The sequence below is a fragment of the Heteronotia binoei genome, chromosome 15, assembly GCF_032191835.1.
Source record: "Heteronotia binoei isolate CCM8104 ecotype False Entrance Well chromosome 15, APGP_CSIRO_Hbin_v1, whole genome shotgun sequence".
Lineage (NCBI taxonomy): Eukaryota > Metazoa > Chordata > Lepidosauria > Squamata > Gekkonidae > Heteronotia > Heteronotia binoei.
In genome coordinates this window covers 22,156,530-22,172,442 of record NC_083237.1, presented here as the reverse complement: position 1 = coordinate 22,172,442, position 15,913 = coordinate 22,156,530, and the positions used below count along the sequence as shown (strand labels likewise).

Genomic DNA, 15,913 nt, shown 5'->3' with positions numbered 1-15,913 from the left:
CTACAAAAGTTCTACCCCCAGTCCTCGCAGAAGGGGGGGGGGATTTCTGCAAGATGCTCCCGACTTTTCTATAAGCTTTTGGCTGGGGGGGGGGGGCGGTCAGTGTGCAAAGGGGGACTGGGGCAGATTCCAACGCTGCACCCCCCTCTCCTTCCCCGCTGCGCTCCAGGCGGCGGGGGTGTGGGATCTCTCTCTCTCCCCCCCCCCCCTCCCTCTATCCTTCCTGCCGGAGCCCGGAGTCCCCTTTGCCTTAAATGGTCACCCGCGGCAGCAGCGGTAGCAGCAAGACTGGCGGGCGAGGCGCGGGGCTGCGCCGAGCTCCGGGAAGGCGCGTCACCGGGGCGGGGGCCGCCCAGCCGCCAGCTGCCGGCCCCGGGAGTCGGGGAGCACGTCCGGGATGGACGATCTGGGTAAGAAAAGCACCCCCCGCCCCCGCCTCTCCCCGACCGGCGCCTGCAAGCTCTGCCGCCGCCTGGATTTCTTTCCTGCGCCCCTAAAGCGACCCGACAGGGCGCGCTTTCTTCTTCTTGCCTTCCCCTTCCTCCGAGCAAGTGGGGGCCCTCGCCTGGCTGCCTGCCTGCCTTACTCGCTCTTTTCTGTCTGCCGCGCGGTTCCTCCTCTTTCCTTTTGGCGCTCCTTGTGCCCTTTGAAAAAGCTCCTCATTTGTGCGGGGGGGGGTGTGTGTGTGTGTGTTTTAACCGCTTTCCTCCGACATTTGTTGCTTCTCCCCTGCTGCCCCCCGTGCGTTTTTGCGCCGTACGCTGCTCCCCCCCCCCCGCCCTTCTGTCTCCTTGTCCAGCCGCCGCTGCTCTTCTTTGACAGGCAGACTTTCCTTCCCCCTTCCTTGCCTGGGCAGCGTGCAGCCTCCGGCCCGGGGCTGCCACCACCTCTCGCTGACACATTGTGCTTGCGTGGAGCTGAGCCCCAACCCGGGCTCTTTAGAGAGTTTGCCCGGCTTAGGGTTCACACGTTACTTTTTCAAATGCATGCTTCCTTAAGGGGTTGGTGGGGGGAGAAATAATACTCAGTGAACGGGCCTATGAGCTTATTTCTTGCTCTTCCCTGTGTAGTCTCCTTTGCCCCATTTGCATGGTCTTCTCTCCCCCCCCCCGTTGTGTTCCCCCCTCCCTCCCTCTCCCTCCTCGTAGCTGGAAGGGCGGGCGTCTGAGGGTGGGGGAAGAAGAGGGCAAATTTCCTCAGCCCTTCCCATCCGGAGAAGCCAGGAATGTATTTCTCAGCGTATTCCTGTGGCTTTGCGGAATCGCTCCTGCTGCACGGAGGCGCCCCGCCAGAGGGAGAGAAGAAGCAGAAGAAGAACCAGGGTGCTTTTGCACAGCCTCCTGTCCCCCTCTAACCCTCCTGCAGCTGCCTCAACTAGACGGGCCAGCCGGGCCCCCCACCCGCCCAGCAGGAGGCCCTCCTGATGAGGGGCTTCTCTGGTGCCGCGAACCTGCTCCCTCAGCCCCGGGGCCGCTCAGCTCAGGCCAGGCCAAGGAGAGGTGTCCCTGTCGGAGCGGGAGTAGCAGAGTGAGGGAGATGACTTGCCCGACACAGGGCTTCAGGAAAGAAAATCAGGCAGACACGTGCAACTAGTGCCAAAAGGTGTATTAACATATATACACAACAAGTGCTCTCTTGTGCAGTCTATACAATATCACCTCCACGGACAAAGTGCTTCGCCTAACCACCATCTCACAGGGAGAGACCTGTGTGATGCACACACAGATCATATATAGTCCAAGCAGCCAATCCTGGCCGTGCTGACTCAGCAGATTGCATCACTTGGCTTCTGCCGGCTCAAGCCGGTCTGCTGATCAGGTCACTGTGACCTAGCCTGGCAGCTAGATCACCAGCTGTCATACTGTAGCTGTCAGACTGGGTTTATGTAGATTCTTGCTCCAACACACCTCCTAATCTATTTAAACCCGGTGCACCAAAGCACTTTACACAGTTTACATACATGTCCACCAGCAACATTACAGTTCATATTTACGTAGCTCGGAACCCTTTCCGGAATTCGTTCAGGAACTCATCATGATTGTAAAACACATCATCGTGTTCCTGTTCAGCCAGCTCTTTCAGACGCTTGGCTTCAGCCTCCTTCTCCCTTGCCTCGCACTCTGCCACCCAGGCTTTCCATTTCTTAGCCTTTTCTTTTAACATTTCCTCAAATCCGGGTGGGTCTGGATTGACAGTCAGAGTGACATAGGGACACTTGTACCTAGCGGGACGTTGGCCTTTGGTGGACCTGGCAGACACCCGTGGCCCTGTGCTTGGACCAGCTTTGTCTTCTTCGGGTTGCTCTGTTCCCACCTCCTGGGCTGGTTGCTCTGCCCCTGTAATTGGGTGTTGAACCTCCTGACTCTCACACTTTACCTCCAGTTCCTGCATTTGAGGCTCTGCCTCCTGATTCTGCTCGTCAGGCTCTGTGCCAGCATTCGGCTCACCTTCTCCAGCCCCACTGGGTGCCACCTCCTGGGCTGGAGTTCTGGGCTGCGCTCCAACATCGTTATCGCTACTTGGCAGCAGGACAAATTGTTTCTGCAAGGAGTGCAACCTTGGCCAGCTGCTTTCTTCATTGAACTGGGCACTCTTACTAAGTGTTATCTTGCTTTTGCTATTGCAGAAACGATAACACCTGGCCCTTGGCTTGTAGCCCAGAAAAATTAGGCTCTCTGCCCGGACATCCCCCTCCCCGCTACTCGTGGAGTGGATGCCAACCCGAGCCCGTGACCCAAAGACTTTTAAAGAACTCAAATCTGGGGTCTTGTTCAACAGTAACCTGTAAGGCACATTTTTCACAGTATTACACCAAACCCTATTTTGCAAAAAAACAGCTGCATGTATGGTTTCTGCCCAATAGGTCATTGGCAGTTGTGCATCCTCTAACATGCAATACATCACATTCTGCAATACAGCCCCATGCCCATTTTCTCGGGGCGTTGCCGGGTTCGTCAGACGGTGGGCGATGCCCTTGTTCTCCAGCCAACGTTTCATCTGGTTAGATAAGAATTCCCCCCCTCTGTCGGTTTGTACAGCCAGGAGATTAACCCCTAATTGTCTCTCCACTGCTTTGACCCACTTGGTGAATGTCTTATACACCTCAGACTTATGCACCATGGTGAAAACCCACGCGTACCTCGTGTGGTCGTCGGTGGCCACCAAGCAGTATCTCCTCCCCGACAGACTCTTTGGCAATGGGCCAATAACGTCTAAATGGACTAGTTCCAGGGCTCGTGTGCTTTCCCTTGAGCTTTCTTTAGCAACAGCACACGCCTTGCTTTTGGTCTTCTTGCAGACCTGGCAATCCAAGTAACATTTGCAAGGATTTACTTTCAAACTAGGCACAAGCTCCAGGGTTTTCTTTAACGCCCTAAATCCGCAGTGCCCGAGTCTCCTATGGAGCAAATGTATACAATTATTGTGCACAGGCTCATTCGACACCTGAGCCACCTGGGCACAATCACTCTGGACCACATACAGTTTACCTTCCCTCTTTCCTGTCACAAGCAACTTTCCCCCACCTCCCAGGATTTTGCAGCAGGTTTTCTCAAATCTCACCTGGTATCCCTGGTCAAACAGTGTGCTAACACTCAACAGGTTAGACTGCAGTGAGGGTACATACAACACATTTTGCAACATACATTTCAGTGCAGGAAATTCCACATTGCCTGAGCAAACAGAATTGGCAGTGGTCCCATCAGCCAATCTCACATACTTATGCTCAGGACTGTCAATGTTTTTCAACAACTCCTTCTCGCAGCAGAGATGGCTCGTTGCCCCGGAGTCTAAAATCCAAGCAGACCCTGTGCTCTCTACTGCAGACGTGACCAGCCGGGTTGCTTCCTCACACGGGCTGGCGGTCCTCCGCTCTCGCCGCACACGCCCCCGCCTCTTCTCCCTCTCAGGGCAAGCTCGGAGCAGGTGCTGCGACGACCCGCATCCATAGCAGCGACGGACTGCAAACGCAGTCGGCTCCCCTTCCTCCACCTTCGGACGCCTGCCAGCAGCAAAAGCTGGCTCATTCTTGGCTGTCTTCCCGGACACACCGATAACAGCACGCTGCCCGGCCGACACCCCCGGACAGCTCACGGCCGCAATTCTCTCTTGGAAGTCAAGCAGGTGGGCACAGACGTATTCCATGGTCAGGGTCGCTACGTCCACCGTCTCCAGAGAAGTTATCAGGGGAGTGTACTCAGGTGGCAACGACGACAGCAAAATGTACACTCTGTCGTCTGGAGCTACAGTCTTGCCTCTTGCCTCCAGCTCAACGAAACAGTCCATTAGCCGTTTGATGTGATCTTTCACACACCCTCCAGCCGGCATAACGGTGCGGAACATCCTCCTTGTCAAGGCCATGAGGGAACCAGCAGTGGTGCTAACATGCACCGCACTCAACGCGTCCCAGGCAGCCTTGGGAGTGTCCTTCCCTCGCACATAAACCAGCTGGTCATCTCCTATAGACAGCACTATGTTGGCCAGTGCCTTATCCGATAACACAGTCTCGGCAGGAGATAAGTCAGCAGGGGGGTTACTCACGAACAGCCATTGCCCTTCACGCTTGAGGTAGTGTTGCATTCTCAGGCTCCACACCGCGTAGTTGGCTGAGGTGAGCTTCTCAACGGCTACTCCAAGCTGTTGCTGAGCCATCGTGCCGACTCCTCCTCACGGCTGGCTGCCGACGTCCCTCTGGCTCTCAAACAGAGAACGGTGGTGCTTCTGTGTCCTTCACCGGCGTTCCTCGCCTCCGGCTCTTTCCAAACTCACAGTCAGCTCAACTCTCAACTCTCTCCTCCGCGCAGCGGAAGCGTGCTGGGCCCATAACCCTGTCGGAGCGGGAGTAGCAGAGTGAGGGAGATGACTTGCCCGACACAGGGCTTCAGGAAAGAAAATCAGGCAGACACGTGCAACTAGTGCCAAAAGGTGTATTAACATATATACACAACAAGTGCTCTCTTGTGCAGTCTATACAATATCACCTCCACGGACAAAGTGCTTCGCCTAACCACCATCTCACAGGGAGAGACCTGTGTGATGCACACACAGATCATATATAGTCCAAGCAGCCAATCCTGGCCGTGCTGACTCAGCAGATTGCATCACTTGGCTTCTGCCGGCTCAAGCCGGTCTGCTGATCAGGTCACTGTGACCTAGCCTGGCAGCTAGATCACCAGCTGTCATACTGTAGCTGTCAGACTGGGTTTATGTAGATTCTTGCTCCAACAGTCCCTCACCTGAGGTTTCCTCCCGCCCTCTCATTGGTCGGCAGCGGTGCAGAAGAAGGCCACCGGGGATAGAAGCCGCCATTCCTCGCTGATGTAGCCAGCCTGATGCGCGAGTGTGGCCCTTCCGCCCCTGGTGGAGGTTCTGCTTGCTTTCAGGGCAGGGGCCTTTCCCAAGAAATGAAGCCACCAGGCTGGAACTCGGGCATCTTGGCTCCCACAACTTCCGCTCAAGTTTACCTACCAGGCTGAGAACAGGGATCCTCAAACTGGGTGGAAAGCATAATGCCACCATGTAGGGTTGCCAGCCTCCTGGTGGGATCTGGAGATCTCCCGCTTTTATAAGTCATCTCCAGCTGGCTGAGATCAGCTCCCCTGGAGAAAATGGCTGCTGTGAAGGGTGGACCATGCTTCCTCCTTGCTGGAGCCCCTCCTCTGCTCTCCCCTCCTCAAACCCCGTCCTCTCTCCTGGATCCACCCACCCAAAAATCTCCAGGTATTTTTCAGAACAGACTTGGCAACCCTAAAAGAGGCAAGCTTCAGAGAACCCACCATCCTCTCCACAAACCGTCTTATGTTACCCCACCCCATGCACATCCTGGTTTTAAGCATGCAAGAAGGCATGCTGCAGAGAGGGGTGCATTCCACCACATGCTGCCCATCAGACCTGTACCTCAGGCAGAGTCACCTCAGCCTGTTCTGCGCCTGAAACTGCGCAAGGAGGTAGAATCCAATGGACCATACCACTTCCTGCTTCAGGAAGGGGGAGAGTCATTGTTATCACACCTACATATTGTTTAAAAAGCCCCAAATTCTCTGCATTAAAAAGGCATTTCTGGCAAGGGTTCAACCCTAGCTTTGTTTGCATGCTGTGCAAGGTTTTCACGTTCAGAACACAATTATTGGGTCTTTGAACCACATAATTCATCCCCTGAAGTGGTTCAGTCCTTCCTGCTATCTCCATATTCTGCCCCCTTAGTCCACTGCCAACACCAGGCCTCTGTCTCTTTATCATTCAAGAAGCTAACCTGGCCCAGGCTCCCTGGGGAGCTCATAGAGCTGTTGAGTTGTCTGTGTGGACTCTAGGAAACCACTTAATGTGGGTCAGTTGCCCTTTAAATGCTGTCATTTACACCTAGAGTTGCCGGGATCTCCCTCTATCACAGCTGATCTCCAGGCAATACAGATCAGTTCACCTGCAGAAAATGGCCGCTATGGAAGGTGGACTCTACAGCATGATACCCCATCGAAGCCACTTCCCTCCCCAAACCCCGCCCTCCCCAGGCTCCGTCCCCAAAATCTTCAGGTATTTCTTAACCCAGAGCTGGCAACACTATACCTCAGCCTTTGGTTGCAGATGTAGATTTTTAAAATCTCCACTGTTCCTCAAAAAGATGACACTGGAGTGCTTTCCCCCTTCAAACTGGAGGCAACCTGATAAGAACATAAGAGACTCCATGTTGGATCAGGCCAGTGGACCGTCCAGATCCAGTCAACGCTGTGTGTCACACAGTGGCCAAAGCCCAGGTGCTATGAGGAAGGAAGGAGAGAAGTGGCCACCTCAGGTTTCTGGGTGATGTAAAGATTTTGGCTGCAGAAGGGGAGGTGGATAAACTTGGCCCACATGGGACATGGTCCATGCAGGCCAGGTGTAGCTCCGCCTTGTGTCAGTTAGACCAGTGCAGGAGAGAACATCCCTGGGGGAGAATGCCCCTTGTAGATTAGATGTGATTCATGCATGCAGCAGAATGAGGCAGCAGAGCGCTGAGAGACTGTACCACTTCAGCTTCGGGGTCGACTCCAGATTGAACAGAAAGCCCCCTGCATTGCCAACTAGCCCAGAAGGGAGACGGTCTACTCCATTTTTCTTTGCTTGCTCTTCTGGCTTTCCAGTGGCAGGGAGTTCTCCAGAGGTCATTCCAAAGTCTTGTTTTCTGTGATCTTTTATCTGGTGTCTGAAATGACGCCTTCCTTTCTAACCCCTCTGCTGTTCCCGTTCTGCCTTATTCCTCTGCATATGTGAACCAGCAAGCCTGTATCTATGTGTAAGAGCCAGTTTGGTGTAGTGGTTAAGTGTGCAGACTCTTGTCTGGAAGAACCAGGTTTGATCCCCCACTCCTCCACTTGCAGCTGCTGGAATGCCTTTGGGTCAGTCATAGCTCTTGCAGGAGTTGTCCTTGAAAGGGCAGCTGTTGCAAGAGCTCTCTCAGCCCCACCTACCTCACAGATTGTTTGTTGTGGGGGAGGAAGATAAAGGAGATTGTGAGCCTCTGAGACTATGATTTAGAGAGAAAGATGGGGTATAAATCTACGGCCTTCTTAACTAATGCTACTGAGACTTTTGTGTGGGGGGGGGTTGTTGTTGCCTTAAACATCCAAATGCGTTGAACTGGCCTGTTCTGGGTTAATGCAATCATGTTTATAGATCCAGGTGGGCAGCCATGTTGATCTGAAGCAGCAGAACAAAGTTTTGAGTCCAGCAGCAGCTTTAAAACCAACAGAGTTTTATTCAAGGTATAAGCTTTTGTATGCTTGCACACGCAGGCTTTTACCTTGAATAAAACTGTTGGCCTTAAAGCTGCCGCTGTTCTCAAACTTTGTTCAATAATGTTTCATTTGAGGAGGTGATCTTGTGCAACAGACTGATCTTCCACCCCACCCCACCCTGATCAGTTGGGATAAGCAAAACGCAGTTCCACTGGGATGTCAGCTCCTGGTCTTCTCCCCCCCAGCATGCCTCTTATCCTCTCTTCTTGCCTGCTGCATTCCTGTCTCCCTCTCTCTGTGGTTTCCTTTCGAGCCCGATGCATTTCTGCCCTGTGACATCAACCAGAAGGGTGGGGCGGGGAAGGGGGTAGGAGAGAAAGATCCTTTTCATTTTTCTCAGATTCCCCCATTCCTTTGGTTCTCATCTCCCAGCAAGCAGCTGGAATAACAGCTTCAAATATTCTCTCGGCTTAATTATGCTCCCTGGACCCTTCTTCTCTTCGACCTCCCTGGTTTTCAGCCTGGGATGACCCCAGGAGGAGGGTACAAGGAGGAAGCATAAGCCGGCTGTATGGGGAAATCGGCTGGGGGGATGGAAGCAGTAGCCCGGGAGGTTTCTTGGCTGGCCGGAGGAGCGGGAAGGAAGGGTTGCATGTCAAAGCAAGGGAAGGGAAATTTCCGTTCAGCTGGGGAGCGCCACAGAAGGGTTTTGAAGGAACCCAGCTGGAAAATATACTTGATGACTGAACCAATGAATGGATGTTGTTGATAGATTTGTCGGTTAGGAAAAGGATCTGCATTGCTGATGCCAAATACAGGGCTTTTTTTGTAGCAGGAACTCGTTTACATATTTGGCTACACCCCCCTGATAGCCAATCCTCCTGGAGCTTACAGTAGGCTCTGTACAAAGAGCCCTGCAAGCTCCAGGAGGATTGGCTACATCAGGTGGGTGGGGCCTAATATGCAAATGAGTTCCTGCTACAAAAAAAGCCCTGAACCTGGCTGATTGGTGTGGTGCTGAGTAGGACCTCACAAAGTAGGAGTGGTGGTGGTAGTAGAACCTGTGGAACAAGCATAAGATCTAGGGATGACTTCGAACTCTGTTGGAACAGGGAGGGGTTACTGTTGAGAGGTTTATTCTAGCCTGGGTCAAGAAAGACCTGAACTGATCTGGCCCGCTAGAGGGCTGCTTTACTAGAAATCTTGGCAGTCCCTCTGGTGAGAGGGAATAGCTCTGGAAGGACTCATAATTATAACTGTGTGGTCAAAAACTGAAGAATACTTTGAATGCCAGCAAGAAGAGATTCATACGCTGGAGAAAGCAGCAGGAATCATTGGCTTGGGGAAGGGAGATGTGGCTGAAAAGCCCGTTGGAAAAATGCTTGCACACATGCATGCATTTATGTGTGTGAGAGAGAGAGCACATGTGGGCTGCACATGTGAACTTTATTTTACAGGGAATCTGGTAGCTTAGTAAAGTGGGGTTTATTTTTGTACAGAGACATCAGCTGATGAACACGCAGGCCGTTTTGAGATTTCGTGGCGTCTCGCTGTAACACAAAATGTGTTATCATAGGCTGGACTGCTATTAATATTTCTGTAGTGCCCGTACTGTGTGCTTGAATGCTGCACAGACCCGGGAGCGACGGAGTCCCTGCCTTCGAGTTGACACGTTAAGCCTCATGGACCAGACAAGCAGAAAGGATGGACCGGCAAAAGGTTGCCACGGATATTTGGGAGGCGTTAACCCAAGTTGTGTGCAGCTGGGTGGGTGACGGCATCTGCCTCTGTGTTATTTCGTGGTGTTGTGTGGGTCCTCCTTCAGCTCTTGAATGTGGAGCTTTTGCAAAATATTCTTTGTTGCAGCCAGGATAATTATTTTCATGTTGTCAAAAGGTTTCTGGTCCAGTGGAGTGAGATACTTCGAAGTTTTGTTTTTAAATAACAGTACAAGAATTGCTTTGTTGTATTGGAGGCTTCCTGAAAAATTCTGTGTAAATGTTGTAGCAACAGTTAACAACTGAGAGCCCAGAGGCAGAACAGCAGCAGCTGTGCCAATTGTGGGCCTTTTTGGGATGCGCAATCTGTGTAAAATTAGTTCTGGCAGGGATATGATGAGCAGGACTTTTCTTGTAGCAGAAACTCCTTTTCATATTAGGCCACACACTCTTCTTACAGGGCCTACTGTAAGCTCTTGGAGGATTGGCTACATCATGGGGTGTGGCCTAAAATGCAAAGGAGTTCCTGCTACAAAAAAAAGTCCTGATTATCATGAGTACTGTTGTTGATATTCTGTAAGTGTCTCTGGTCTGGGATGGGCAGACCTTTCTTCAAATGTCAGCCAGGAATTTACAATCCCAAGGTCTTTCTGGACTACATACCAGGATTGTTGTAAGCTACTATTCCTCAGCAATAGCACTCTCCTGTCTCATCTGTAGTAAGAGAGAGCTATCGTACTGATTTACCTTACAGAGCTGCGGTCAGGATTTCTGAGATAATGTGAAGCATCGTTATGCAAACAAAAACCTGGACAAGTATTAAATATTATCATTCCTTAAAATGTGATGGGCAAGAAGTTGGAGTTTCTTTATAAAGAGAGCTATAATAATTTTGATATCATAGTTCAATGTAGTGCCAGATCCAAAGCTATCAGGTTATTTTGGATCTCTCCAAAAACTACATTTTCTCCAAAGGCTGCTGGGAGTTGAAATACAAATGTAGTTTTTAAAAAAAAAAAAAATTAAAACAAGTCTTCTGACATCTTGGAATAATTTGGTTGAGACCAGAATAACAACAAAATCCTTTGTTCCAGGTAATTCACCCACAGGGACAGTGGCTGGCTCTTAGGCAAGGAGAGACTCTGCTTTTGGATATCTGTCCCTTCTGAATTGCTGTCCCCGTTTTACCCTTGTAAAATCTTTGGAGATCCATTTTTGAAAGTATTAGTTGTATCCCAGCGATCCTGCTTACATGAAAGGTTTTTTTGGTAGCAGGAACTCATTTGCATATTAGGCCACACACACCCCTGATGCAGCCAATCCTCTTCGAGGTTACACTAGGCCCTGTACTAAGAACCTTGTAAGCTCTTGGAGGATTGGCTACATCAGGGTGTGTGGCCTAATATGCAAAGGAGTTATTGCTACAAAAAAAGCCCTGAGGAGAGCCACCTGAAGAACTGAAGTGGCTGCATCTCTTCTGTAACCCCAAAGTACCTTTGGGCTACTTGGTTCAAAGTCAAAGAAAGATCCAGCAACACTTATATATATTTTTTCAAGAAGCTTTGATAAGATCTGTTGACTAAGGAGTGCCTTCGGTCTTCTGGGGGCACCTGGCTTTGAATCACATGGGGAAGAGTCTGTGCCTCCCGGAAGGGATGTGTCCCCAGAGTCAGAGGAAACCAAAATTTCTTTGGGGGGGACACAGTTGCCCCCCCAGTTTCATAATCTTCATTTCTCCCAGGCGTATTCTACTTTGAAGCAGTTAGCACAAGACCAGGCATAGATTCCCTTGCAGGCTCCTGCATCTGGAGGTATGTTTGGGGGGGGGGTTCCAGGGGTGGAATTCTAGCAAGAGCTCCTTTGCATATTAGGCCACACTCCCATGATGTAGCCAATCCTCCCAAGAGTTTACAAAAAAGAACCTTGTAAGCTTGTGGAGGATTGGCTACATCAGGGTGTGTGGCCTAATATGCAAATGAACTCCTGCTAGAATTTCACCCCTGGTGGGATCCAGTGCTTATTTTGGAATGCAGAGTTCTTCGACTAATATCAATATCTATGATTTGATCTACAAATAAGGAATCTGGGAACCAACTTTGGTTACCTTATCTTAGTGTGCCCTCCTATTCCCATCCACTGCCATCCCCTCAATGCTTATCGCGACAGGAAAGTTTTGGAATGTATTTGTGTTGCAGCTTTTCCATAATAAGACCAACTTGATCTACTGTGAGATTAAGCATTCTTGGATTTTAAAGGAATGGAGCAGTTTTGGTCAATTTATTAACACCCCTTTTATTCAGAAGTCGCTGCAGGCAAAAAAAAAAAAGAGAGAGAGAGAGTTAGGCACGAGGTGGAGAAAAATGTTCTCCAGGATGCAAAGTTGGGTGTGGAGGAGAAACTCACAGTGATCCTCAGTGTGATATTAGGGGAGCGCAAAGGAAAGAACGTCCCTGCTTTCAGTTCTGAAATGGTTGGAGGGTGTTTGCCCGTGTGATCTGCCGCTTACGAGCCGTTGAGATTTGGGGAATTCAAAAAAGGCCTCTGTTGAAGTTGGGGGTTGCACAAAAGGGTGATTGTGTGGGAAGCAGCACAAGTTTGCCTGTGGCTGAGACGGATGGTTTGTCTCTGCTGGCAAAAGTTGGAGCAAACTGCTACCAGTTGCAGCTGTTTGAATCCAAGGACTGCAGAGCCAGGAATACACTTCAAATGCTAAGGCCATGGCGTTTTTTTGTAGCAGGAGCTGCTTTGCATATTAGGCCACACCCCCCTGATGTAGCCAATCCTCCAGGAGCTTACACAAGGCCCTGTACCAAGAACCCTGTAAGCTCTTGGAAGACTGGCTACATCAGGGCGATGTGACCTAATATGCAAAGGAGTCCCTGCTACAAAAAAAGCCCTGGTCGCTGGGGTCAGAAGAGCCTCTGAGCATTTGCAGAATACCATTCCCTCATTCCTGGATAAGCTACACTGGCTTCAGCACAGCCAGAGGGATTGGAGTCAGAGGTTCACGATCTCTCCAAAGCGCTGTGGTTACATTATGGAGTGGCTTGCTACTAACTAAGAGACTGTGTGGTGTACTGGTTCAAGTGCCAGACTACAACTAGGGAGGCCAAGGTTCAAATCCATGGTCAGCTATGAACCAGTCAGCCTAACTGACCTCCAGGGTTGTCAAGTCTAACCTCACAGAGTCAGAGCTTTTGTTGTAGCAGGAACTCCTTTGCATGTTACGCCACACACCCAGGGGCGGTGCTGGGGTTCTTGCCACCTCAGGCCACCCTGACGCTTGCACCCCTCATGGAGGTCAGAGTGAGGCGGCGGCAGCGCCTCTTTCATCCGCCAGGTTACTGGGCAGGCGAAAGAGTCCACGGGGCTGCTGAGAACGAGACGTGAGGCCTCCTTCATCCACGTGGCTGCCAAGTGGGCAAAAGGGGTCGCAGGGCTGTTGTGCCTCGCTTCAAGGCTGCCTCCCCTGCAAGAGGAGGCAACCTCAGAGCGAGGCTGTTCGGCTCCGAGCCCGACTAGAAAGCCAGACTTGGAGGAGAGCACACACTGGCCTGCAGTCCCGCCGCTTTCAGAGCGGCAGAGCGGTGGGAGAGGGCGCCTGAAGGCGCCTTGTGATGAGTGGCGCCCAAGGCAGCCGCCTACCTCGCCTACTCCCACTCGCCGGCCATGCGCACACCCCTGATGTAGCCAATCCTCCTGGAGCTTACAGTAGGCTCTGTACTAAGAGCCCTGTAAGCTCCAGGAGGATTGGCTATATCAGGGGGATGTGGCCTAATATGCAAAGGAGTTCCTGCTACAAACCTAACTGACTTCACAGGGCTGTTGGGAGGTTAAAATGGAGGAGGGGGGAGGGCAGAGCCACGTATGTTCCCTTAAGCTTCTTGGAGGTACAGAGGGATTAGGAACAAGTGGAACTAGCTCTTTTCTCCCTGTTCTCCCCACGCAATGGCCTGTCCTGTCTCCTTTATACAGGTAGTGCTGATCCCCCTTCTTTCTCGCTTGGTCCCCGTATTGTCTCATTTGGTATGTACCCTCTCTTCCTTGAACATTAATAAACATAGCATAATCTGCCAATGTTCATGTTTGCTCACAAGCAACAAAATCTAGGTGATTAATTAATAATTATCGTATGCCATTGTGTGTAGAATGGCCAGGAAATCCTAAGATTGTCTGTCAGCCAGAAGTTCTGGCTCTTTTAGCATTATGCACCACTAGGTGGTGAGCTAAGCTTTTTTTTTTTAAGGTCAGAGACATTTTAGGGGTGGTTTGCCATTGCCTGCCTTTGCGTTACAACCCTGGTATTCCTTGGAGGTCGCCCTTCCAAATATGAGCCAAGGTCGACCTTGCTTAGCTTCTGAGATCTGATGAGATTGGGGTAGCTGGGCTACACCTAAGTATTTTCAAGGATATGGTCAGTGGATCATTCATAGTAGCTGTTAAGGGAAGAGCTTCGAACTGAGATCTTCTGTTCTCTGGAAAAGTAATAAGGACTAGTAACTTTGGCAGGACCAGTCCTAGGCATTTTGTGGTACCTGAGACAGAAAGTAAAAATGGTATGCTTCCGCTTAGTTTTTAATTGACACACAGATAAAAGCTGGAGACAGGGAATTGGCCATTTCTTCTAGAACCTGCTGCCTGAATTTGTTTTAGGTTTGTTACACACAGTCCAGTTTCAGGTAGCAACAAACTATGTAATATGTCACGTATGTTTATTCCAAATGGGAAAATAAAAGATATTCTCAGGATGGTGAATGGAAAGTCAGGTAGTAGCTTCCTCAGAGGCTGAGTGAGGGCAGCATGCCAGACAGAACAGGAAGCCTGCAGCTTTTCAATGGTTCGGGGCCAGCGGTTTAACACAGTAGTAATGGAGGTGTTGTGGCTCAGAGATGCAGTATCGTGCAGAAGGTCTCAGGTTTGCTCCTCAGCAACTCCAGTTAAAAGAATCAGGTCTTGGGTGATGCTCAAGACCTTGGAGAGCAGATGCCACTCCGAGTAGACAATAGTGGCCTATCATAAAGTTAAGTGTGTACTCTCATTAAGGCACTGAATGCTGAAGAGAAAAAGAAACTTAGAAGCACAATACCCACCCAGAGAAGTCAGTTTTCACCTAAAACAGGGAGCCTGCCTCAGGCACTGAAATGCGTACCTGAGGCACAGTGCTATTATCCTTCAAAAGAAATTTGTGGGGAAATTGCTCATTCCCTCAAGGCTGTTGGGACATGTTCTGGCTGTTTCTGTGTAGAGGCAGTTAGGACTCCCTTCTGGAGGCTTTGACTGGATTAGAAGAGGATGTATCACTTTTCTGTGGGGGCAGCACTGCGGCCTGGATTTTCTACATAGGGATGGGAATAGAAAATTGGGACTGGGTAGGCCTTTTAACATCCTGCTTCTTAGAGGCTGTAAACCTTAGAATACCGGGGTGACAACAGTGGGAGGATGTGGTCTTTGCCCCGTTCCATGAGCTTCTATTTGTCTACTGTGGGGAAAAAAGATGGCAGAGTAGATGGACCTTTGGTATGATCCAGCAAATATGCTCTCATGTTCTCTTGCCTGTTCTGTCCTTTGGGTTTTCTCAGGACCTGCCTGTGCCATAGTCTGTCTGTCTCTCCCCCCTCTGCCTGCAATCCTACCAGATTTTTTTGTATCAGGAACTCCTTTGCATATTAGGCCACACACCCCTGATATAGCCAATCCTCCTGGAGCTTGCAGTAGGCCCTGTACTAAGAGCCCTGTAAGCTCTTGGAGGATTGGCTACATCAGGGGGATGTGCCCTAATATGCAAAGGAGTTCTTGCTAAAAAAACCCACAAAGCCCTGTCATTCCCTATCTTCGTGCTGACTGCATCCCCTATTTACCCTCCTTGTCTCTTTCTGTATCAGACGCTCTCCTGGCTGATCTGGAGACGACCACCTCCCATATCTCCAAACGTCCAGTTCTGCTCACAGATTCTGGAGGCGCTCACCCCAACGGGCTGAAACAAGACGGGACCTCAGACCCCAAGCCGCCACCTCCACCTTACAATCCTCAACAGCAGGTAAGCACGCTGTGGCAGCGGCTGGGGACGGAGAACTCTGGGGGGTGGGTTAAATGTAGATGGGCTATTGAGGTGGGTTAAGGGGACATCTGCTTCCCTACAGGAGAATGGAGGGGAAAGGGGTGGTCGGGAAGAAGCAAAAATTGATGAGATTGGTGGTGTTTTATCTCCCCCCCCCCTTGCTATTTTGAGAAGAAATCAGGTTTCCTTCACTTTTAGGAATAGTACAAAACATTTTTCTTTCTTGGGGCACACTGCTACTGGCCCCAAAATCACTGTCCTTCAGCTAAATAACACAAAAGCACGAAAAAACAGGATTAGGAGATTTCATTGAATTAAATAGAGAAGGGGCATTTCTCATCTGCTGTTAAATTGGCTTAACGTAGCTAAGTCATCACTGATTACAGCTGCAGGGAATGGTCTCTGTGCTTATCTGCTGTGATTTTGTG

The 15,913-nt window shown here is 50.5% G+C and overlaps 1 protein-coding gene across 3 annotated transcripts in view; it reads left to right on the top strand.

Annotated features, from left to right (window-relative positions):
- Positions 1-299: 299 nt before the first annotated feature.
- TGFB1I1 (transforming growth factor beta 1 induced transcript 1) overlaps positions 300-15,913 on the top strand; it is a 39,307-nt gene continuing 23,693 nt past the window's right edge. Inside the window, exons 1-3 of one of the 3 annotated variants that reach the window (XM_060256619.1) lie at positions 9,312-9,476; positions 13,403-13,453; positions 15,310-15,464. In XM_060256619.1, coding sequence (XP_060112602.1) covers positions 9,392-9,476; positions 13,403-13,453; positions 15,310-15,464 — 291 coding nt within the window. In that variant the 5' untranslated portion in view covers positions 9,312-9,391. Of the gene's footprint in view, positions 411-9,311; positions 9,477-13,402; positions 13,454-15,309; positions 15,465-15,913 lie in introns of those variants that run through there. The other 2 variants (XM_060256621.1, XM_060256620.1) reach the window with 2 other exon arrangements.